Below are 25,686 nucleotides of genomic sequence, written 5' to 3' on the forward strand. Positions count from 1 at the left end.
GACGCATGAGGAGGTGTCGGTAGGATTTCGCCATGGTTAAAAAATGCACAGTAAACTATTAATTAATATGCATCTTTATCTATGTCACAGTGGATATTCGTCCGGCATGACGTTAGCCTCATGGAACTCTTATGATGGTGAAAGGTGTGTCGGATGAATAGCGGTTATATTTGAAACTGATCTAGTACTGCAAATCACGCGTTATTATCCTTCTCTCGCCGCCGCAAAAACACGAATGGAATGAGACCCACGGCTCAAACGACTCCCGAGCAATAATATTTAAAACTTGGCGCGATCTGAAAAATTTGATTGGGTGAAATAATAAATGCAAATTTTGAGTCCCATCTGTGTCGCGGTTCACGTAAATTACTACCGTATATTTACAGGTTAATATTGTGTCTTTACCGCTAACTAATTAACATGGTTCAGATATGCCATGGTTTCATGCTTAATAAATTCGTTTCAATTTTAATTCAATTTAATTATAGAATTGAAATACATTGAAATTACCATGTATCTATTACAAAACAATCAATTTTTTGTGGAGAGGTGCGTTTGTTTCAGGAAAAAAGAACAAGGATTTACATTTTTTAATTAGCGACACTTTTTTCCCGCGTCGTCGTCCCACCAGCAGACGACACTCGTCACAGCAGATGACACCCGTTACAGCAGATCAGACAAACATGACAGTAACAAACAATGTTCTCTTGACTATTTCTTTTAAAGTTTTATTGAACAGAAAGAGTATCGACATTATCTGCGCACAAAACAAAAAATCGTACTAGCACTTAATAAAGACAATCTGAGATGACACTTTTATACAACAGTAACAAGTTAAGAAGGGACAATGCTATACTTGACAAAACGTACAGTAGATATTATCAGGAAAGAGTGACATTTCAGTCTTCCCTGATATAACAGTATCGACGCAAGCGCAGTATAGTAATACTTGTCCCTATGAACGCGAGACGAATGTGAGCCGCCCACAAAGATACTAACATTCACACACTACGTTCCACCAAATAACGAATTGTTGAATGATAATGTTGAATTTAAATCATTATATTTACACACCCTGGTGAACCAAAATAAGAATGTTTGATTGTATGTAGGCCTATGCCCTAGGCTTATCAGGTGAGAACACATTTACAGTATAAAGAGAAACAACAATTAAAAGAGAGTTACACACAAAAATGCATATTCAACTCGTTCAAAAAATATATACAAGTTCAGTAAATAGGTATACAAGCAGCACATATTCATTTTTATAGCACCATGCAATATTAAAATATTTTAAATATGTTTTAATTACTTAACTTATGACCAAGGTATAAAGATACATAGGAAGTAGGTTTGTATATTACACAAAAGGAGCGATCATTTTACTTCTAATTCTTAGGACACACCTAACACAAGTAATTTGATCAATCAACCGAGACGTGACAACCACGAGGGGGAGTCATCTAGACTGCCGATTGTTGTGATTAGTCAAATTACTTAGGTTGCGCGTACGACGTCGCCCTTGCGTTACGCGTCTTGTGGGAACCAAGCGCGCGTACGAGGAGGCAAAACACGCCTACTATTTTAGTCTAAAATAAATTCGCGGTATTTTCAACAGATAGTTATACAGTACTTTAAAAAAAGTAAGTTGTAACCTAATTTTTTGCTCATAATTAAATATAAAATTGAAAACATGATCAAATGTTGCGATTCTCGTAATTAATATAGCAATGCTGTAATTTTAAAAGTATATGTATAAAAACACAATTTGCAGTGAGGTAAAAAGGAGGCTTTTGTAATTACATTTCATAACTAGCAACATTAGCGAAACTAATCTATTTCCTCTATTATAATTCAAACATACAATTTAAAGACAAACTATAATAAATATATAGGGCTAATAACATATTATTTTAAGTAAAAATTCTTACAAAATTCTATTACTGTTTTTTTTTTGTCAAAACGTTTTAACATGACATACAAATATATTGTTTGAATCACCCCTGTACAGTAAAATGTAGTAGTAATACTCTGTCACCAAGATCAAAAAGAGACACCATGTAACATGCGCGTTAAAACAATGAGGAAATCAGCACGGCTTTTGTACGCGCGTTATATTTGTGATTCTTCATGCTTTTTTGTCACCGAAATTATACAAAATGTCTATTAACCTGTATTATATCATCCATCTTTTCAGGTTTTTCTAAGAGCATGCAATGGGATCACCATACATCAAGATTGTCACCCACAGTCTAGTAAACAAATATAACTAGGCTAAATCGCATATGAAATTATCCAACGTTAAAATAGAAATACCCTTTAATATCGCGCGTTCCTTCTTCACAATCGAGGGTAATTCACCTTTCACCGTCGGGTGACTGCGCAGTGCTATATTACCGTACATTTTCTTTAATGGTGACCATGATGCCACCAACAGATACATCTGTAACAAGTACACTGTTGAGAAGTTCATTTGGTGGTCTCCACACACTCATTTTATTGCGATTGCTATGGAGAGCGCGCTTCTCCGCCATTAGTTTATAGTCTGGGAAACGTCTTTGTTTCTGTGTATTTAGGCCTACTGGGCTTATCACCTGCTCGACGGGTGGTGTTGGGGGAACTACCGTTGTCGGGGCTGTCTTCAACGGATACTTCCGCGGTCGTCCACGTTTTCTCTTCTCTTTTTGTACGGGTTCTACCGATGTAGGCTGCGAGGAAAGCGCGGGAATTAACGAGGTTGTGTTGACGGTCGGCGCACCCGATACTCTCACTTCTTCCTGCCTGCCAACCAGGCTTTCCTTCTTGGCAATTTCTGCTGCCAAAAGTGACGCTTTAAATTGGGCCTCTAACTTAGCCCGCTGTTTCCAATGTAATTTCTTTTTCTTTTGTACAGGATGTTTCTTTTCTTTGACCTCCTTTATCTTCTTATTCACAAATTTTATCAATAGTTTTGGTCGACCTCGTTTTGCTTTAGGCTTTGCTTCAACAATAGATACCTTTTCCCTTTTCTTCTTCAGCTCCTCACTTTCCTTAGATTCGTCTATAACTGACGCAAGTTCGTAACACGTTGGAATCTCATGTGTAGGAGCATTTGTTACAGAACATCTGATTGTGGCCTCGCTTTCGTACGAGGCTGCCTCTTTTTCGTACGAGGCCTCGCCATTCACCACCACCGCCGCATCGGTAGGATTGATGTGTTGTTTTTGGGGGATCAGTACCCGGTCTTCTGTTTCTGGAGGTGGTGTGTCGGTGCCGGTGCACTGATCGTGAGTTTCCACCTGTCTTCGGGCTGGTATGGGTAGAAAATCTTCATCGAACGATGCAATTGACTGACTTGCCTAAAAGATAAATTTATGACTTTGAACATTGTTTGGCTTATTCAATTAGTGATTTCCTGCGAATCGAACTGAGGTCGACGAATGCCAATGTCATTCCCGACTAGCCACTTTGAAAGGTCATGAAAACTTAGATAAGATATTAATACACAGTAGCCTAAGTAAAATCAAACATTTATATGAATGGGTGACTTAATTCAGTTTTTCCAATGCACATTATTAGGCCAACACGACACAAGCTGATACAACTAACATAATTAAATGATGAATGCTCACTGTATATTGTACATATTATAATCAAACACTATATTTGATATTTTACTTAAAATGATCGGTACTATTCTATTTAATTTGTTTGGGACCGGCATTTACTAGGTTGTAGTACCCCTTGGCTATATCAAGGGCGGATCCAGGATTTTGTGAAAGGGGGGGGGGGGGCGCAACTGTAGAGAGTCCGCACCAACTCAGCGCCACCATGGTTGAGGCTGAGTTGAGGCGATTTTGAAAATGTAACACCTCTAGATGGTCGGATATGGCACTCTCACGTTAAATAAATGTATTAAAATTGAAATTTTAAATATGAAAACTGAGGTACTAGCCTATCAAAGGGTGACATTTTCCCTATAGGCCTATTTTGAGTAAAAGTGTCACAACAGGGCGTTTCGCGCAAGTCAGAGTTTGCACGTACATGACGGAAAAAGGTGCCTGTCCAGGGCCGTCGACAGGACCTGTTATTAAATGACGCCCCAGATGGCCGGAAAAATGGTACTCTCGCACATAAAATTCATGATAAATGGCACCTCTAATTTGCAGGAAAAGACACTCTCATATGTAGCATGCTATCAATGAGCAAAACGATCATACTTTTCCCTCCAATAAACACACGTGACTAATTACAGGACGATATAACATTTTGTTGCCGATTTCATTCACTCAGTATTTTGTTTTGATTGCGTTGCGTTCAAGTTCAATGCGAACGTACATCTAGGGGAAGCCCCGAAAAAAAGCGCAAATTTAATGCTTATTATAGCTCAATATTTATTTACATCAATTTGTTGTAGGTATTGATACAGTGGGTGGCCTAGGAAAAAAAATCGGTTGCTAATGTATACTACCACAGTACACAGTTACCACAGTTAGTGTACTATATTATTATTAACATTATTATCCTCTATAATGATGATCTGTAGGTAACCACGCCGTGCCATTTTTGACGTATATACACACATTTATTTATGCTTGCTGACTGCCAGCGATCTAAACAATGGGTAGGCCTACGCGGTTGTATGGCGGTGTCCTTTGTACGAATCGTTCGTGCCTCGAGTATGGGTACGATACACGCGTCAATATCATGTTGTTACATCCAGGGACCAAAATGCGTTTCAGGTGAAAATAGGCAATTCATTTCGCAACTCTTAGAAATTTACAGACAGCAATGACAATGTCAATGGTGATGTCACGATAAATATGGTTCGGGGCCAAAATCGGTCCGGCCGGACCAGTTTTGGCTCTAAAGTTGTGGCCAAAAGCAGTCCGCCACTGCCAAAATCGGTCCGGGCTTTTCTTCTGTCGATATTAATTGAATTACTAGGCCTATGATGCTGTTTTAAATTGTTTATGGCTAGAAAAATATCCCATGATATATATTAGTAAGTTATCTTGTCGGATAAATACTATAAATAAATGTATTTTATCTAAAAACATGACTTAGGTGTTCACTCATATTTCAGCCTGCCACACACTCACATGAACGGGTATGCTGAGACGCTGATATTGCCAGCTAGATTTTATTTTATGATTAACAGGCCTTTTTCCTTCCTCAGCCTAATAAATATTGGATAATTGTTTTATAATAATTGTATTGAATTGATATATTGATTGATTAACCATAAATAATTAATAAATTAAATTGTTTTTAACATCATGGGGAATCGAAAATGTTAAAAAAGAACAAAATGGATTAAAAACAGGCAGAGATACATATTGTATACAAAAAGCAAACAATTAGTACTAATTATTGATGAGTTACTACTAATAATGATAATAAAAAAAACAGGCTTAATTTATAATATTAAAATAACAAATAAACCCCGTAATATAATGACTGATCATGGCCTTTTTAAAAAAAATGATATATACATTTATGACTCATTTTGCGCACCATATATTTGTAAGACTGGACTATATTTGGCGGCCAAAAACAGTCCTACTGCCCGGACCGATTTTATCCAGGCCGGACCAGTTGTGGCGGCCAAAATTGGTCCGGTCGGACAGGTTTTGGCAGCCATAAATGGTCCCCTAGACTGATTTTGGCAGCCAAAACTGGTCCGCCGGACCGATTTTGGCCCGGACTGATTTTGGTGTGAGAGTGACCTCTAATAAAAAGTAAATTAGCACGGCGCTGAATGTGTTTTAACCAAAAGTGAAAGTACTTTACTCTTTTTTCCCATTTTTTTTCCCTTATTATGGTAGGATGATTTTTTTTGTCTCCAGATTTATAGGGGAGGGGGGCGTGCGGAGGGTACCCCCCCCCCCCCCTGGATCCACCACTGAGCCTTTGCCTTTCTTTAAAGGGTAGGCTTTAATAATAATGGTGGCATCATACTCATAGTATATGTAATATGATGTGTATATTAAATTAGGTCTATGCATACTCATTATTTTTACTTAAATAAACCTACAATTATGTTTTCATTGTGATTTAGATAAACTTGATAAATGAATATTAAATAATGACAGGCCTAGTACTAGTAGTAAGTAGGATGTTTACAGTGACTGACCTGTAGTTTTCGTCTTCGTCGTCTTTTTTTCTTTGGCTGTTCATCGAGTTCTTCCTGCCTATAATAATATATACAGTAATAACAACATGCATCGTAAAATGAAATGGATAATAGCGTTTATTTTGCTACAACAACACATACTGAATGTTTTTAATTATACGCCATAAGCTAGGCTCACTGAGCTAGGCCCGTAACAGATGGCTCAACTTACCGTTCGAAGGCCTTGAACAGTCGTTCGTCCAATATATTTTCCTTCGGTTCCCATGTGCTGTACCTACAGCATTGAGAAAATATCGTTTAAATAATAATACATGAACTCATATTATAATATTTAAAGAAAAATATCAAAGAAAAGTATTTACTTTATTGACCAGCCTTTCCATTTTATGAGATATTCCTCTTGATCCTACGGAAAGAAGAGTACAAAGAACGCAGTTATTACCCGAGTAAAACAAAGAATAGGCAAAAAAGCTCGATACGCTAGGCCTAGCTATAGAAATAATTTGTTACCCAAATACGTACATTTACTATCCTTTTCTTCAGCACAGCTTCAGCGGCATAAACGCTTTCACCTATACTGCTGAGCTCCATGCTCTCTTCATGCCTAGCCCTTCGAACCATCTCTATTTTAGCGACCTCTGACACTAATATAATGCAGCAGACGATATTCTCTTATGAAGCTAGGCTTACCAAACAATCCTTCTAGGCTACTCTACTCGTTCGTTCTACGCCGTGTTCATTGACCTACATTTACCACCCTGACACATGCAATATTATTAACATTCTGTCAAATCAATTTGGGATATTTAAGTTCGAAAAGACATGTTAGGCCTACTCGTCGGCTGACCTAGTCCTGTAGACCTATTTCATATTATATTATCATAATATAATATAATGTTTAAAAAACACACTTCCTGTACACTAGCTTGGGAAAAACGGTCTTGTTAAGTTCATAGAGCTAATTAATTTATTTCTACAGATTAAATTAATTAGATATATTTTCCTTATCACATTTTTGTGATATTGATATAATTGATATAAAAACACGTTTTTACATTTCGGTCAAAATGTGACGTAGGCCTATGGTATCACACGGAGCAGCAATGATATGCCTAACTGCTTAGTTGTTGTAGGTCTGCATTATTTTGATATTTTGAAGTTTAAAGACCCCTTCCCTGCAATTTTGGACGTTTTTTGGAAAATAATACATATATATCACTTTAAAAACATTAAACCATGTCATTCCTTGTCTTAAATGTACGTTTTATGGTAAATTATGATAAAAAGTGAGAAACAATGCACTACCTAAGTAGCTCGCGGCGATCGACCTCTCGTGGACGGTCTTAGGCCTAGCCTAGCTAGGCTTAGTTTTGTAGGCCTAGCTGGTAAACATCGGTAACGTACGAACATCGTACGCGAGCTATATACCTAGCCTGACGTTGTATAGTTGCTGCATTAATTGTCTTTCTATTTTTGCCAGACTCCGTTGATACAAATTGGGGAAACCCCGGTATTTTCGCTGAAAAGTTAGGGATCTTCCATTTGTTTTGGCCTCACGATCGATCGAAAAGTGGGCGAATTACAGGTGAAAAACAAAAATATCAATCCGCGCGCAATGCATTTTGGGATTTATAGCGGGCCGCTATAATTATTAGAATCGACTTATTTTTCACATTTTTAACCGTTTAAAGACGAAAAAAGTTATCGCAATAGGACCATATAGTATTATTTTTACATTAAATACAGTTTGTGATCTTAAATTAGATCTAAAAAACGTAGGGAATGGGGCTTTAAGATTTGGGAAACATGTTGGTTTGCTATCGGCGTTGCCTCAAGAGAGCGGCCTTGTTTTGTTTTTATTGTGTAGGCTATTCAGCGTATTGTTTTAGTGTTGATGATGAATAAAAGAGATTAATTTGATGAGTTGATGGTATTTTTTTATGAGTTGAAAGATTATCCCAAGTGGCGAAGCCGATTTTATAGCAACAAAATTACAAAACGATCAATAAAACTGTACTAAACTTGTATAAAATCACAGTCTACTCCCAGTCCATCAAGTTTTAGGGTTCGTTCAAACCTCGGATCCGATCCAATCGAGCTCGGAAACTATTCCAATCAAAAGAGAATACACCAAAACAATAAGTAGTAAAGAAAAATAATTAAAATTATAGCCTCAGTGAAAACTTTACAACATTGTTAATCAAATATAAATGTTACTGTTCACAAAAAATGATCAACAATAAAGAAACTAGAAATGTAACTCGTCACTTTGACGAGTTAGTTATCCGCACGACAAACGCCATGCGCACGTCATACGTTGGAATTTTGCAAAAGGAAAAAGATTATAGCATTATGACCTGAACTGAAGAATATCATATGCTGTTAGTGCCGAATTCTGTCAATTTTGTATCATATAGTATATACAGTATAAACAGTATAATCTGTATACGTATTACATACAGTGTAGAATAGGTGAAATTACGGGACCCCACGTTTATTCTTATTTTTAACATGGCGGCGGTATCAAAATGAAACACTAAGATAGCAATTTTGGAAGGACATTATCTCAGCAACCACATATTAACGTGTAGAAGAAATTTGAGTACGTAAAATATAGATGCGCGCCCTTTTAAATGTGATGAACTATTACGTAAAATATGAAAATACGACTTTTTTTATTCAACTGGCCATATCATGACGTCAAAACATCAGATTTGAAAAATGTTTACATGAATTCGTATCTACAATCCAATAGCTTCCAGAAAACGTTTTAATCATGATTATCACGTTTTATTCTGACGAGCTATGACAGATTGAAATTTACTGTAAAGATGAAAATAAATGACCCACGTTATTTTCATTTTTAGACATGATGACGTCATAAAAATTAAAATATGTTTAACTCAAGTGAAAGATAGTTGATTGACCTAGATAATATAAAAATCGGGGTGAAAATGGAAAACAGATAATTGGAGATGCGCTCTATTAAATGTGATGAGCTATGAGGAAAGATACAAAAATCCTATATTTTATATTCGCATGGCCCCACGATGACGTCACAATGTCCGGTTAGCCATATTAATGCATGATCCAATATTTAGAACTTATCAACTTCCAGAATATGTAATAAAAACAACTTTCACCGTTTAGTTTAGGAACTACGACTGTTTAAAAAAAGGCATAATTTTGAAGAATTTTTGAACTTTTTCATCAAAAACGTGGGCAAATTATCAAATTCTACGTGCTCGTATGACATGATTTTAAGTCGAAATTGTTTAAAAATTGGTAAAATTACTAGAAAAGGCTGGAAAAACATAAATCATGAGAAAAAATATTTTTTTGCGCTACGTGCGCGCGCGCGTAAAAAAATTGCTCGCGCTTGGGAATTTTTTTAAATGCTTAAAATGACATGAAACGCATAGAAAGTTGATTAGAAATTGATTTTTCGCATTTTCAAATTTTAAATGCGCGTGCGCGCGTAACTTTCTGTGAAACATGCCATTTTTTATCTACATACAGTTAGCGCAAGATATAAATTAAACTTTTGCTAAGTTTCAATTTAAATTGTTGAATGGTTTTTGATCTATGTTAAAAACGCGAAATTCATAAAAACGCACGTAAGTCACGTTGCGCAACTCTGACGTCATTCAAAAATAGGAGGTGCACAACTTCACGTGAATGCCCATATGTCGACAAAGTTATGAAATGTTATGTTAACACGTTTTAGAGATACGCTCTGCACAAAAAGTGAGAGAGAAAGACCGAAGAATAATGTGAAAAAAAAGAACCAGGACAGTTACAAGGAGTTATCCGCTGAATGCGGATAACTAATTAGTTACAGTAATTTTATTATATAATACTGTATAAACACAATGAACTTTATAAGTGTATAAATTGCGCCCTCTATGTGGAAAATGCACACAATGACTTGAATTTACTTGAGATTGGAAAACATGGGAACGAAAAAAAAATCCAATGATGTTTCTCTCTAAATTTATTCGTAATTGCTAAACAAAAAACACAATATAATACACAATTTTTTACAGATTATCGACTATAATGTGACAAATTCAAAGAAAGTAAAAGTCAAGCCATTGAGATTTCGTCCGATCTTCATTGTAAACCAATTAATTTATTTTTGAATAAATAAACCTCCCTTTGTGACGTCAAGAAAATGAAATTGAATTTATCAAAATCTTTAGGAAGATTCACAATAAACATGGTCACATTAGGATTTTGTTTATAATCATATTAGCATGATATTGTCTTTAAATTAGGCCCACTGTCCTTTGTTTGGAGTAGCCTAAGTAAGGTCGTCTGCTCTGAGTACGGTGTCTTCAAATATATCATCATGCTGTAGTGTTTTGTATCTATATTTCTGAATTTCAAACATTACATTTATATTTGACTATAATTTTGGTTATTTAGGCTATTCATATCAATTTATATAGATAACATTTTTTTAATATTTATATTTTGTGTGCAAACATTTATATTTTGTTTTTGTTCTGTGTTTGTTTTGTGTTATATGACAAACTGCATTAACGTACGGTGAGAGTCAATAAAGAATTGAATTGTGTATTTTTGTAAGTCTAAAATGTTTGCGTAGTGGTGGAAAAGATGAGTAAGTTTGGTGACAAATAAATAATAATCTTGTGCTATCTTTCTGTGCGAATAGCCGATCTTCGTAACACTCCAGCACCGTACGCGTCCTAACCCCCGGGGAACTCCATTTTGGGTTTTCTGGTAGCACGTGAGTAAGCTGATAGGCCTACTGCAAGTACTACGTGACCAAATCAAACAGTGCGTTTCTACTTATAATAATTATAGTTTGTGCATAATGTAAACAAAACAGGAAATGACACTTATGCGTCGAACTCCCAAGTAAAATTCTGTAACAATACGGAAATGAGGCGTAGAATATAGATTGTATTGAACGTGAAAGATGTGTGGTCTATGTATTACAGTGTAGTGTTCTAGGGCCGTGGGCTGCTGTTGGTTTGGTTCGGGCAAACCATTTAGAAGGCCCATTTTCTCCAAAACTATAGCAACTTCCGTATCCATCTAACGTCGAACCCGACGCTAGATGATTCTGTTGAAGTTAATGCTGGGACTGGATGTGCTCTATCCGTCGTTTAAAACGATAAAAATTTATACAACAAACATTTAACAAAAATAAATAAAAGATGCTATCCATTTGCAATTTAATAATATTTTTATAATTGAAAAGCGCTGCCAAAATAGCGATTAAATGAAATTTACATCCAGATTATACTAGACTACATAAGTAAACAAAATGTAAGATTTTATTATACAAATATCTTTTTCCACATAACTGTCTATTTCAGAAATAATAGTAATAGGCCCATTTCAGAACACGTGTTACTGTTAAGCAATGCTAATAAGTATATCCATGCGTAATCCAGCTATCTATCGTTTCCGTTAGTCTCCATCAAAAAAAGATCCAATTTGATCAGATTGTTATCCAGAACATTGATTGCATTGACCTTTGGATTAGTGGGCTTCCTGTTTCTGGAATCAACTGGTAGAAAAGAACAAAATTGCTCATAACATTTATGTTCTAATTTTAAATGTTGTGGTGCAGATGAATCCGGGTGGCGGTTACCGTATTTATAATTCCAAGTTGTCTTCAACAAAATATTATAATTATGATGAAATGTAACGATCCTAGCGCCTGTTTTAAACAGATAGGCATACAATGTTTTCGTTAGTTCGATTAAGATTAATTAATTTTTCCCTACAAAAGAATTCCTTTGAAAAAAAAATTATAGGATATATATAAAGTTTGTTTGTTGAGTATAAATTTAAAGTGGGTGATTTTCCCAACAATATTGTAATTTTAACTCCTGAGTAAAATACTGAATGACATTTGCTATTCACAGTTAATTAATCTAACAATCGGTAAAAATAACCTTCATCGAGTCGCAGTACGGAAACAATATCATGATTTCGTCAGAAGGTTAGTGTCAATGTTTAGTAGGTAGTTGATAAAAACTGAGTTTCTCCATGGTACAAACTGGCAATGAGACAACTGATCCTGCTGCGTCCACGATACGAGAAACACAAAATATTAAATAACAATTGTGTTATGGAGAAGTCATCTTGCTTGATAAACGTGGAAATTTCAATACAAAAACGAAATATATACACAATGCCTGGGTTTCCCGTAGCATTGCTACCGCGCTCACTCGCTCTACACATTGCGTGGGCCGCGGCCTGGGTTTCCCGTAGCAGCATTGCTACCGCGCTCACTCGCTCTACACATTGCGTGGGCCGCGTCTCCAATGCAATCGGGAAGGCACACCGATTCGTCGTCGCGCTGATGAATCGACAGATTTGAAATAAGTACTAATAATTATAGCTTTTCTTATGTTTCAGAATGTTTTCGTATTAAGTTATTGTTGAGTGTATATGTATAATCCATAATATTGATGAATGCTGTAGAATCGTCAGCTGAAATGTTTGTCTGTGGTGCTACCATTGAGTGCGATGAAGTAACAACATGTTGTCTACTTGCTGCATCATTTGATGTAGGGTCAAATAATCTAGGCTTCTTAATACTAAGGTCTAGAGGTTCGTCTTGTAGTGGAAGAGAAGCCTTTCTTTTAGGATGAATATCAGCGCTGCGTAACGACTGCGCAGAGCCTACGTTCGAATAATTCCATGAAGTAGGAGGATACGCGGCCAGATCACCATGTGACCGGAATTTATTTTTGTGATTGGTTGAATTGTACGATGTTTTTGAATACGTGCTGTATCTGTTTAAACCTTTCCAGAAATTCATATTTACAACGTAAGCTTCCTTTGGTGATACGGATGGTGGTTTTCCGGATTTTCGCTTGCAGGTCGTCATGCCTGAATACATATTTTTAGGTGTAGGGCTACTACTAACATTTGATAATGTCTTGGTCGCAAGGCCTACACTTCCATCTTGGCCTAAACGTGATTCTTTTACCCGGGACGCACATTTAACCAAATCCAATGTGCAATATTTTCCAATTTTCTCCGTAGGGCTACAATTATCATCTGCATTTTTGCATGATTTATGTTCAGTGGTTATGTCCGCTATGACGTCACCTTGTGTGGCATCATTCTCAACATCTTTATCGATGTTAGTCTTTGCATCTGTTTGGTGTTTGTGATAAGGAAATACTAATCCCTTTCGTTTCCCCTGAAAAAAAGAGAAAATTAAAACAGTGCGTCAAAGTTAGTCGAACATTTCAGGCGTTTCCGCAACATTGATGGTCATAATGAGGAGCTAGGAATGACTAATTAAATGTTTTGCTATGAGCTGAGTATAGGGATCAGCGGGAGCTTACAAATTAATCATAAACATAATCTATATTTCAGAAAAGGTTATGACCTAACGTTGGAATAAAATAAGTAAAAAATGTTAACTTCTTCAGATCATAAAATCTAGATTACTACAATCTTGCGGCTACTACATTATAAAAAAGTCTTTTTCACAAGAACAGTTCTTTCTCACAAGAGGCAACAATACCCAGGGAACAGTGCAGTACCGTACTACCGTACAGGTATGTGACGTGAAGCGTTGGAATTACTTTGCATACCCACCTTCGGTTTCATGATTAGACTTTCTGCTTCTTTCGTAACTTTCAATCTGTGGAAAAGAATAAAAATAAGTTACAAAATCTATAGTGAGCGATTTCGATATATTAACACAGAGACGTCACGTAAGTTGATGGCTTAGACTTTCATGATTCGCATGGCCTGCGTGCATTGCATGCCTCGATTTGCTTCTTGCCCTTTGCAGTACTCGGCTCTTGTTCGATAATAATATCCCGGCAGAAACCGGGTTTAATGTATTAGGCCAACGATATTAAACCATGGAGTACGTGGGCAGCAGTGACTCAAGCTAGGTCAATTATAGGCCCGGATGCACAAAGAAAATTTGGAAAAATAGCAATGTTATACTATGGTTATATGCCTTTGTTTGCACAATAGTGGCATTTTCATTGAATTTACTGTAACAGGAAATACACAAAAATGTAATGTAATCAACGTCGTGCGTCCATCACAATATGTTTTAAACTGAACGAAAGTTAGAACAGCAGATGCGTAACTGTGTTGTTTAATGGATTGGCAAGCACTAAATCAAAATGAAATAATATGCGATAAGGCTGCGCTTAGTGTGAACACAGGCCACCTACAAAAGAAAAAGTGAACCGTATCGTTGCTTTGCTTTGAGTATCTGCAAATGTGTCCGTGGTCGGAACATTGGTAGTTAACGGTTTTGTTCCCTCTATCCCGTTTATGTTATTCTTCCTAGCCGTGAGCAGATACGCGAGTGTGAAAACGGCCTTATAACATATTACAGTCAGTGCATGCAGCCAAACATTTCTTTATCTTTATCCTTTTTATAATATACTTTGCTGTTAATTAGGGAGGATATAGTATGTCATAAGTTTCTAATTCGCCAACGGTGTCTTTTATCAGTTTATAATATATTCTATTATCATTGATATCAACTCGATATAAACAAATCTGTGTTCTCAAAATGCATAATAATAATAGTAGGCCTAACTTCTCGTAAGGAAACCTTGTTCGTTGCAAATATACCTTTGTTCATAACGCTCAAACAGTCGAGCGTCCAAAATATTGCCTTCTGGTTCCCACGTGTTGTGCCTAATGGAAAAACAAAAACAATGTCATTTTTAAATGAGTATATTCAGTCTAGAAAATGTACTCGAGGTTTTCTAGTCAGCGGGGCAGTTTCTATGGGATATGCGAGTTATAAAACCTTACCGTGACCCCGCCCCACAAGACATGTGTATAGGTGTGTAAGTGCCTTTTGTATCAGTGTATGTTAGGCAAGATCGTGGCGAAAGGTTAAACCAGACGAGGCAAAGATGCTTTAAATATACTTATTTATATAAAATATGACTATCTGTGCAGTGGAATTGGGGTGGGTGGTGAAAATTGAAAAATTTCAGACGAGGCCAGCGCCTCGTCTGCCTAATGCTGGCTACGGCCCTGTTATGTAATTTTGAATGTATCTGTGTATATAAAGACACTAAAGTTGTTATGCCAATATTAATACTACTAAACAGCATCTGATAATGCCTACATAGAATCTAATTACTTACTCATATTAGTTAGAATTGATTTATTTAAACATGTCTTTTTTTCGACAGCTGATGTTGAGAACAACATTTCATAGTTATCCTTTGAAAACTAGCATACTTTAGTTTATTAAAGGTCTAGGGGACCTATCTATGTCTGCAAACAACTTTCGTTTGTACCGGAGACGCCTCGACGGACAGTCTGTCTGTCGAGAGGCTTTCCGCCTGTTCCTACCTTCTAGTTTGAAATAACGAAACAACAACGAAGGTAGCAAATTACGCAACCTACAAATAAACTGAATTCTATGGCCATCTCAGCCAATAATTAATTGCCTCTCAAATTTTAGCTTTGTTAATCTAAATGTTTTGCTACAAGTCCCAATTACGTGTAATTTATTATGTGTAAAACCAATCATCTAATTAATATACTAGTTCACTATTGGCTCAATTCCAAACGATGTATTAAAAATCAGTTTATTAAAAGAAAACCACATTAACAGTAGAGACCGCGATTACGCGCGCGTAAATAATGAAACATTATTATAGGATCCGTTTGCAAATAATAGACGGTACTGTACAATATTATGTAGAAAAACAAAGTTCTTACATATCGATATCTACGTCATTAGCACTATATTTTCTCAAGCTTAAATTGTTAAATTATTACATTACGGAAACGAGGTGCAATGGCTTTGGACTTTTGGACAGGTCTGATACTAATTCTAGGCTCTATACGGTACATTTACACCCTAATGTTGTTGTCATTATTATACATTTATGATGTATAGAATGTGGTATCTAGAACTCAACTACAAATGTCAATGAAGAATATCGACGATCGATTCCATCAACGTTTACCGCACACACTTAACAATGGCCTATTGTTTAACAGTCATGTTAACATCACCACAGTCACAATATTTATTTGCATATTAATATTTCCGTCAAACTAGTAATACATCACTTTTGGTTTATCAACCATACAGTTGTTCCAAATTATGTTTTATTTATTTACATTTTACACAAGACTAAAGTTGTGAAGAAAAATTAATAACCAGCAATTAATTTGCTACTGTCGAAACATAGACGACGATCACGCTGACGCGTCCGAAGTCATGACGTACCGTAATGACAATAATTTACTTGTATTAATAATGATGATTCGTAGGCTTACGGCTATTAGTATTTGTTAATAATATCTTTTGAAAAAATTTAATTCGTTTTTATTTGGTCTAATGAAAACACCCATTCACAATAGTTTACAGAGCCTCTCTCGATTAATAAGGTCTAAACAACTCAAGCGATAATCTATCTAAATGAGGCTTAGCTGGATTAAGTTCTTCCTTCTGGTAAATCAAAAGGGAACTTCGATTAATCGATGATCTTTTCCCCATTTAGACCTAGTTTAAAAAAAATATTTTTAATGGAAATTTTCGACAAAATTCCAATTTATTTGCCATGACAAAAATCAAATAGCGAGCAATCAATCTTCCCGTCGCTTACAAAATATTCACTAAAGCCGGTGTCAGGATCAGAATCATGTGACATCATTATCCCAGTACACTCTCTAATGAACATTAGAAATACATTAATAAGCTTTTCAACTTATACACGTCTTACGCATGCGCTTACGCTGCTGGTAATAGACTTTTGCGATATTTCATTCTGCCTCAATTACTGCCGTTCTTCCTCAACAATCAATAAAATAAATTACTTTAAATGCTACGTTAATGCATACTTGCAATCATATCTAAGTGAGATAGTCAGTCTTCTCTATCAATTAAGTATCTAAAGGCGACATGATATAGCAGTGATGACCACACGATCATTTTGAACAGTGACGTCATCATCGTATTATATTAAATATAGTGATCACGAGAAATAATTTCCTATTATAAAATATTATACAATATGACTTGGCTAATTTAATCATTTCTGTAACTAAATGATTAATTTAATCCTAGAAGTCTTATAACCAACGCAGTATCCGTACACGGTACAACGGTGTATTTATCATTCTAAAAACAGTGATAATGAACACCATCACATAACATAACATAAAACAATAAGGAAATGATGAGAATAATAAGTTACAGTTTTTTGTATTGCCCTATATCCATACAGATTTAAACTTATGTAATACGGTATTAATTAAAGGATGAGTTCCAACTTTGAAAATCAACTTTTTAGGAATGTTTTAATAAATTTACTTATGGGCCTACAATAAAAGATCTCCTGACGGTTTTTAGCTTTTGAAATTACATAATTATTGTTGGGAATTTCAGATAATTCTTGCTCTTTTGTGCTTTAACAAAGTTAAAAGTGCAGCAACCAGGAAGTAGCTACTTCAACTTGTAATTCAGTCATTTTTTCCAGTCATTTTATTAAGGCGTGTAAATTATTTTGTGACCATTTACTGATATTTGTTCCTAAACTCGAATTGAGTTGCTGAAGCTGAAGTTGGTTTAAAGTATACTTAAGAAATTTAAATTTAATACTGTTTCATTTATAAATGTATTTATTGAAAATTCAGCAAAAGATAAAACCATGGACTAATGGCAAAACATTGGAAACCTCTTTTTATTGGAACTTACAAGAATTGAGGATTTTATTTCAAAACAGTAAAAGAAACGGGTATAATCCATCTTAACATTTGTAATACTCACAGCAGACAAGCGGCATCATCTACAACTCTTAAGTATATTCATAAGTCATACAAGCATGTGACGACTGCGTTTAAAGGAAGGCTCCAGAATGGTGACATTCATTTAGCATATGGTATTTGCCACAACTGTAGGCCTATACGTGTTTCAGTTTTTATTGGAATCGGATAAGGTGTCACCGGTTATGGTCAAAATCTACACGCGTAATGTGGCGATGATGACCTAAGAGAAATTCTCTTATTATGGTACCATGCGCAATGTGTTATGACGTCACATGTTCTATTTATTCACGTAACGTTTCTTTAATTTTCTACTTCATTAATAATGGATAATTAATGCTTTAAACTTAGACCTACATTACTTGAGTATAATAATTACCTTAACATGCTTAGATATTAGATATGATTGTTAAGTACGGACTTATTTTAAAGGCCTGCGGTACTCTTTTTTAGTTTTTCAGAAAACAAAAGTTATGTAAACGACCTAGGCTAATTAATAAAGATTCAGAATTCTATACAGGTTTTAAATAATACGCACAGAGAAACCGGATTTTTAAAACTTGGTAAAAAAAAACAATCGAAAAGCGTCGAGGGGTTGATTAAAATAATAAATTTGTTATAAGAACAAACACATTTAGTGGATTCGTTTAATCCAGATGTCCATAATGACTATTGTCAAACTGATGTGAACTACAGGATGTATGATCCAAGGTTCAAATCATATCGGCGGCGGATATGTTCCGATCTTTGAATTCATCTTTGTAATGATGAATTGTTGTTGTTGCTTCATGCACTCTTGGACACAACAACGTAGGCGCAATTCTGACCAATCACAATTCTGATGACCCATCGCGTCGTGATTGGTCAAATTACTTGCGTTGCTTTTACGCACTTGCGTAGCGTTCCAAAGTGGGAACCCTATAGTTAGGTATTTGTTACCATCTTTAATTAGGGTGGCCTATCCAGTTCCAGTGAAGGAATTGATAATTGAGGGCCCCCGAAAAAAACATATAAATACAAACACATAAAATATACAGAACAACGGTTAAGTATATAAAATCGTTCATCGAATAGCATATGATTTACAGATTCATTTTGCAACAGAAGAAATTGCTGTGCACGGCCTAATTCTTACGTTTTAACATTCCATTCATGCTAACGAATATTCATCCTGTTTTACTAAACCATTAATTCATCCTCCATGTTACACCGACAGAAATGAGAATTAGCTATACTAAGTTATCGATATTATTATGAATGGCGTTTCTTTTAACAACAATCCACGACATCCGATAAGGGTAATCTTCATATACACACACTAATTAGACTAATCTTAGCAATTACAACATAGAACAAGATAGACTACCGGTATACCGATAAAGTACACAGTCGGTCCGGCCTTAACACACAGTCCGCGATACTAATGTCGTTACCACCCGGAAATGATTCTCTTTGTTTTGAAAACTCATTTCCCGATTCATTAGATTCTTTATTCGATAGAAACATACAATTGTATATTTATGTGGTTAACTATTATTTACTTAAATAGGCTACTGTTCCCAATTGGACGCAACGACGCGTTGCATTGCGCAGTGTCTACTCGCGACGTAGGCACTGCGCAAGTGAGTTGACCAATCACAAGCAAGACAGTGTGGATGAACTATCCCGTCATGATTGGTAAAATTGTTAGGGCGTTGCTTCAACGGGAACCAAGCTTCAAATAAGATGATAACGTACATTTACGTGCGTTTTTATTTTTTAAACAAAGGGAAATACTGGACATTGTTTTATGCCTATACTTACAAGTCTATATATTCAAAATTTTATCAAGTTTTTTTTAAAAGCCCGAAAACTTCTTCATGAACAATCATTAAAGTGTTACTTTCATCATCGCGCACATTACAAATCACGAAACTAAAGTGCTTTAGACTTTAACGGAGTTATTGAGCATATTAACCGGATAATAATAATAATATATTACATGTGCAATTTCTGCTTTGTTCTATTAACCGTAAAGCTTTTAATACACACGGATGGTTCTTGGAATCTACTTTCAAAGTACTACTAGTGGCCTACTACTACTAATAATAATAATAAATAATATATTCATACAGGATAAAACAATCGGATAACAGTGTATCTGTTTTACATTGTTACATTTTACATTACATTGTTTTACATTGTCTTAATCAAAATATACAAAAGAGTATTTTTTGCTGACATTTTTCGTCAGCAAGGCGATGGTTGTAAACCGGTCATTGCCTGGTTTGGGCTTGGCTGCTAAGTCGGAAGCGACAGACGGATCAGTTTCACAATAGCAAACCACACCCAAAATAATAATTTGGGGCGATCATAATAATGAAAAAATACGGGCACCATGAGAGAAACCATAAACTATACAAAATATTGGGGGCCATTTATTCCTTTAACATTTTAGTTTACAGTATAAATATTATAATTTATCGAATAATTATATTTTCTTTCTAATTTTTGGCAAATTTTATGTATTTCTATACAGAATTTGAACAACTTATATACGTTTCACTATTGATTTCGTATTTCGTTAGATACTCACCAATTCGCACTTCCCTTTATCCTGGTGAGAACACAGAGTATAACGTGTCCTTATTGTTAACCTATAATCGTATTATGGCATTTGACTGCCGTTAGGGAGTAAATGTCACTCTTTACTTGGAAATCTAAATTACCAAACCAGAATAGTTACAAGATCCTGTCATCTTGATCATGTTTGACAATTATATTCAAAACTTAGTATAAACATGTAACAAATACGTTTTCTATTAAATGTTGTTACATAATTCAGGTGGGTGTCCCAGGTGCGTACATAACCTGTGCGTAAAGCATTCCATGTCCCTTGGATTTTAACGAACTTGTCGATTGAAGGAACAAAATAATGATCAAAAGAACGCAAAATTAATTATTTGAATAATGATGTATGAAACGAAACTGTTAGGCTTAAAGTATGAAACACATCGTAATGCTCGGCCGCGATAATGTTTAAAAAATGCGTAGGTCAATTGAAAAATGGTAGCCTGCAATCACCTTCTGTCAGTGCCCCTCCTCATCGATTCAGATTTTACGTTTAGCATTCCGTTCTTTCAACTAAAAGGGGCAATAGTGGTTGGGATGACTATAAACTTTATTAAACGTTAGAATATGTAAAACAGATTCTTTTTTACCTGATTGTGAAATCCGGGAAAACCACGATTTTAAAACTCATAACTTCATTTCATTATTGCAATTTGTTGTTCAATATAAAGTGTATAAGAAATGAAATGTAAACATGCCTATGAAAATCTCCAATAAATTTTCAAACCACATAGGCCTAATGTTGTTTGTTGTGGGGGGGGGGGGGGGGGGGCGATATTTATTATAACTATTATTAACAAACAAAGTCTATATGCACACGAATATAATAGTGAGATGGTTTGTATACCGACCTTAAAGACCAACCTCTCCATTTCACAAGATATTCCACCTTTCCCTAGAAAAACAAGATTAACGTGCACGTTATCTGATAGACCTAGATAAGTTGAAGGAGCATGCGAATTAACGTGCACGTTATCTGATAGACCTAGATAAGTTGAAGGAGCGAATTAACTAAATACAGTCAATTTAGACATGCCCCGGCGTATTGTATTTGTATACGTATCCGTGACAGACTGAGTGAAGCTTAACGTGTAATGATTAAATGTGATGAGATATTGAAAATTGCCACAAAATAACTTACCTTTCGAATACGTCGTTTTAATAGTCTCTCGGCGGCGAAAACATTCTCTCCCATGTCTTCCATAATCAACCAACAATATAGTAGGCTGACTGAGGCAGTAGTAGCAGACGATAGCTGTTTACGGCTTCACGCTAGGCAGACGATGGCAGGAAATCGATCAATCGCATTGAAATGAAACTAGAAACAAAAATTCCGATGTTGGCGCTACACTATTTTATGGTTTTCACAATAGATTTTCTGGTCGATTGGACGCTGTATGATTGGGCGCGGCAGAAGACAAGCCCACACGTAACACGAAAATTGTACACAACGTTCAAACAGATAGATCACAGTTCTGTTCAATATTATCTATCGTCGAAATAAAAATTAAGAGCATGTTTACATTTTGTATAGGGCCTACACATAGTCGGCCTATTCTATTATGAATACATTGGTGAACCAGTAGCTATTGTTAATAAATTCATAATGCCGGGTTTCCCCAAATTTATTTTAATTTATGAAGATAACCTAATACACCGGACCGGATCAATATGCTCATGATTATATCGAAATGTATGTTTTTTTCCTATTTTGGTGATAATCAATGTTTCATAAAATCATATCCGTAAAATAAGAATTTATGTTTGGATAAATTTCAGTTCCGGAAATTGGTAGGCCTACTGAATATTATAAATAGATCAATAAAATCGCCCCATGCCCATTGACTACGGAACACTGCAGATCTAACACTTACTTACAAGGCTTGGTCATAACATTGCCTGCTGGTACTGCATTGAAAATTCAAGCGCGCTCCAAGTAGATATTGCATGCCTTTATTTTCAAATTTCTGTCAATTGCGTAATACGTTGTAAACGTCCGTATTGCTCTAGTGGTATCACAATTTGATCATCGAAGCAACAAGTAATGAAACAGGATTGTTTTAGGTAGGGCTATATTTGAAATTTTTAAATGACGTATTTCCTTTATTGTCAAACATTAATACATTTTGGTCAAAAAACCGAAGGGAAAAAGTTCAATGCAACTTAATGAATATTTTTTCAATACTTCCGTATATTTTAAAACCATTAATAATTATTTGTAATAATTATAATATATTTTTGGCAATAAATTTAGAACATTTAGATAATAATTCCCCTTTTAGAGCATCTATATATAAATACGAAAACCACTGTGTAGGCCGATATCTATAATAGAAAATTAACCTACATATGAAATGCAGGGACTTCCCCAATATTCTTTTGATTGTATAAACAGCAAACCATAACCAACAAGAAAGTCATAATGGTTTTCAATTAACGCGGTTGTTCAGGCCGCCGATTGGTCATGTTTGGTACGCAAGAAGAATGGGCCTATTAACGCGGTTGTTCAGGCCACCGATTGGTCATGTTTGGTACGCAAGAAGAATGGGCCTATTAACGCGGTTGTTCAGGCCGCCGATTGGTCATGTTTGGTACGCAAGAAGAATGGGCCTATTTTAAACTGGTTTGGAACTTGGTTTCACTAAAGCATGTAGGCCTACGTAGTACATTTGACTTAAGAGGCCCTCTTATCTACAGAAAATTCATCTTGCTCTGATTAGGCTGGCCCAACTTAAGATTTGTTATCTTCTTGATCATCTGTCTGCTTCCTTTAATTGATTCCTCCCTACCTAATTCACAGTTAAAATTAGTCTAATTTGTTACTAACTTGTTTTCTATATGATATGATGTTAAAAGAAAATAATTATTTTAAATAAAATACAATAAAACATCAAATTAATACTATTTACTGCATTAAACAATTGGTCTTTTCCAGAAAGAGTCACTATAGGGGTCGACGGGATGGGTCAACTATGTCGTCACACAGATGGCGAAGGCCTTCCACAATTAATATAGTCAGAGGCCATCATAAATCTGTATTTTAAATTTTTTAAACTTATTCTAAACGTATTTTAGACAAAAAGTGCGAAAATAACTTGTACAATTTGTATTGAGACTTTCATTGGATATCATACACTGTGCATAAAGTATGCAGCCTAAACGATTACACCACCCCCTCTATCTTTCATATCAACTATTCAGTAACGGAGGCCTAACCATAAATTAAACCAAATAGACTGTGTTTCGACTTAATATAGTAAAGAGATAAATATTTTCAAACATATGGCGTTTCATACGTATAAAACTTGAGCTCCCAGACAAAAAAGTCTAAAAAATACCTAACGCCCTCTAAATTGAAAAGCGTATCTCACTCTTGGTAGTTCATTGTGCGCATAATATATTGGAACGTACGTGTCCTCGCTCCCCCTCACCTCCTCGACGAGGTTTGAAGAATTCTAGGCCCAGGCGACGACGTGACCGACATCGATTGACCTGAAGTCCCCGTCCGTCGTCGCAAAGCGAAAGTTCCCTAATCACTCCCACAGTTGTTAAGTTCGTGTTTCAAATGACAGAAATGGCGAACAAACATCTAAAATTCAAATTGATTGGGTAGCCTATAGAACAAACCGCCTGGGCGCTAATTGTTTAGTGTACATAGTAGGCCTACTGTCTCAATTTGGACTACTTGAGCTTGTCAGGTTAAAAGTAACAACTGCAGAATAAATAAATAACTGTGAAGTGCCAATACACATTAATTCACGATCTGTAAGCGATAGTAATCATCTACAATAATTGAAACTAATTTAAACCTCACAAATCATATTTATAAACCAATTTTCAAAGAGACAGTTATAAATGATATCTCTAAATTTCATGTGCAAATAATCAATTTAAACAAATTCGTCACGGGTGTAACAAGATTGACATATCTTGCAACCCTGTTGATAAAAACAGATACTGTGCAGTACTTAACTCCAGTGACTTACATGTTTAAATATGATTCTTGACACTAAAGTACACTTTGCCCCTCTTGACAACATTGTATCAATGTTATTCCTATTGTCGGTGTTTTTATCCGTTTGCTTTAAAATCGATTTTCGATAGCGGTTTTAGGCGGGTAATAACAGCGGTCGCAATAGGTTATCATAACCTCCTGTTTCTTGTTGTTCTATGGCTGGTACACTTGACTGTCAAGGGGTGTACAACCAGCACGCTATGGCCCAATGTTTGTTTTAATTAACTGGTACATAGGCTTCATGTAGATAGCACTTACAAATATTAGCGACTAGTTACTTGTACGGGTACATGCGTAATCCATGGATAGGGTCACTGTGTTATCGAACTATTAGAAACACTATCTAATGTGGTCATATACTATACCACATTAAACCGTTATAAATTTAACTACGATAATCGGAAAGCAAACAGAATAACGAACCTTATCAGTAGTCTCCGAATGTAAGACGAAAAAACATGACCTGACCGGACTGGACATACACGTGCGCTGCACAAACGCACCGTCTACTTAACCAGTCAAATTTGGTTAACACTTAAGCACAATGACGCAATCAGCAACGCAAGCAAGGTTGACAAATCACAGTGGCGATTTTATTTTAAAACTGTCGCTAAATATTTGCGTTGCGCGTGCGTTATTTGCGTTGCGCAATGGGATGTCGGTATTGAAAATAAGCTGATAAAAAGTATAGGTCTATCGGTTTATAAAAATATATACAGTACTGTGTTGGTTCAAAGTTTACATGACAAAGAATGCGGCGACTCTTATACGGTAACACCAACTGATTTAGTTTAAATAAATGACAAAATCCCGGCGTTTGCTAAAAATCGAATGCGTTCTTTGTGAGTGTTTTTTTTGTGTTTTTTTTTTGGCAAACACAAATTTGGTTACGTGAGAGAAATGAAAATAGGACCTGAATGAACCATCGACATAGTGATAAACGCCCCACTGACGAAACCCGCTATCAGACACCCAATCTGATGCAAAAATCAATATTTCCTGCAACAGTGACAGTAAAGGTGATTAATTGTACTGAAATCACCCTACACTAAACAAGGTTTGGAATCGATCGATACTAAATGGTTTTAAATAGAATATTTTAAAAATTACTCGGCGATTCCAGCTGAGGCAATGCCAAAACTGTTTAAAGGTCGTGCCGCGCTATCATTCTAATTAGGTG

At 35.7% G+C, this 25,686-nt stretch overlaps 2 protein-coding genes across 2 annotated transcripts; both read right to left on the minus strand.

Moving 5' to 3' along the window:
* Positions 1-492: 492 nt before the first annotated feature.
* On the minus strand, positions 493-6,980 carry LOC140051974 (uncharacterized). Its single transcript, XM_072097339.1, has 5 exons — positions 6,638-6,980; positions 6,478-6,521; positions 6,327-6,389; positions 6,116-6,173; positions 493-3,338 (listed from the first exon to the last, which is right to left on the minus strand). Exons 1-5 carry the CDS (start codon positions 6,734-6,736, stop codon positions 2,394-2,396), a joined length of 1,209 nt encoding a protein of 402 aa, XP_071953440.1. The 5' UTR covers positions 6,737-6,980; the 3' UTR covers positions 493-2,393.
* Positions 6,981-10,681: 3,701 nt separating this feature from the next.
* LOC140045384 (uncharacterized) lies at positions 10,682-21,762 on the minus strand. Its single transcript, XM_072090251.1, has 5 exons — positions 21,633-21,762; positions 21,343-21,386; positions 14,717-14,782; positions 13,712-13,757; positions 10,682-13,307 (listed from the first exon to the last, which is right to left on the minus strand). Exons 1-5 carry the CDS (start codon positions 21,693-21,695, stop codon positions 12,504-12,506), a joined length of 1,023 nt encoding a protein of 340 aa, XP_071946352.1. The 5' UTR covers positions 21,696-21,762; the 3' UTR covers positions 10,682-12,503.
* Between the last annotated feature and the right edge of the window lie 3,924 nt (positions 21,763-25,686).

The sequence above is a fragment of the Antedon mediterranea genome, chromosome 1, assembly GCF_964355755.1.
Source record: "Antedon mediterranea chromosome 1, ecAntMedi1.1, whole genome shotgun sequence".
In the NCBI taxonomy this organism is placed as follows: Eukaryota; Metazoa; Echinodermata; class Crinoidea; order Comatulida; family Antedonidae; genus Antedon; species Antedon mediterranea.

What these genes read in the sequence shown, in the direction of transcription:
- LOC140045384 (XM_072090251.1), bottom strand. Translation starts at nt 21,695, where the DNA reads ATGGAAGACATGGGAGAGAATGTTTTCGCCGCCGAGAGACTATTAAAA. An exon ending in TTTGAGCGTTATGAACAAAG is followed by an intron (nt 13,758 to 14,716) that starts GTATATTTGCAA and finishes TCTTTTCCACAG; the next exon opens with ATTGAAAGTTACGAAAGAAG. An exon ending in GTCTAATCATGAAACCGAAG is followed by an intron (nt 13,308 to 13,711) that starts GTGGGTATGCAA and finishes TCTTTTTTTCAG; the next exon opens with GGGAAACGAAAGGGATTAGT.
- LOC140051974 (XM_072097339.1), bottom strand. Translation starts at nt 6,736, where the DNA reads ATGGTTCGAAGGGCTAGGCATGAAGAGAGCATGGAGCTCAGCAGTATA. An exon ending in TGAAGAAAAGGATAGTAAAT is followed by an intron (nt 6,522 to 6,637) that starts GTACGTATTTGG and finishes TTCTTTCCGTAG; the next exon opens with GATCAAGAGGAATATCTCAT. An exon ending in TGGAAAGGCTGGTCAATAAA is followed by an intron (nt 6,390 to 6,477) that starts GTAAATACTTTT and finishes TCAATGCTGTAG; the next exon opens with GTACAGCACATGGGAACCGA.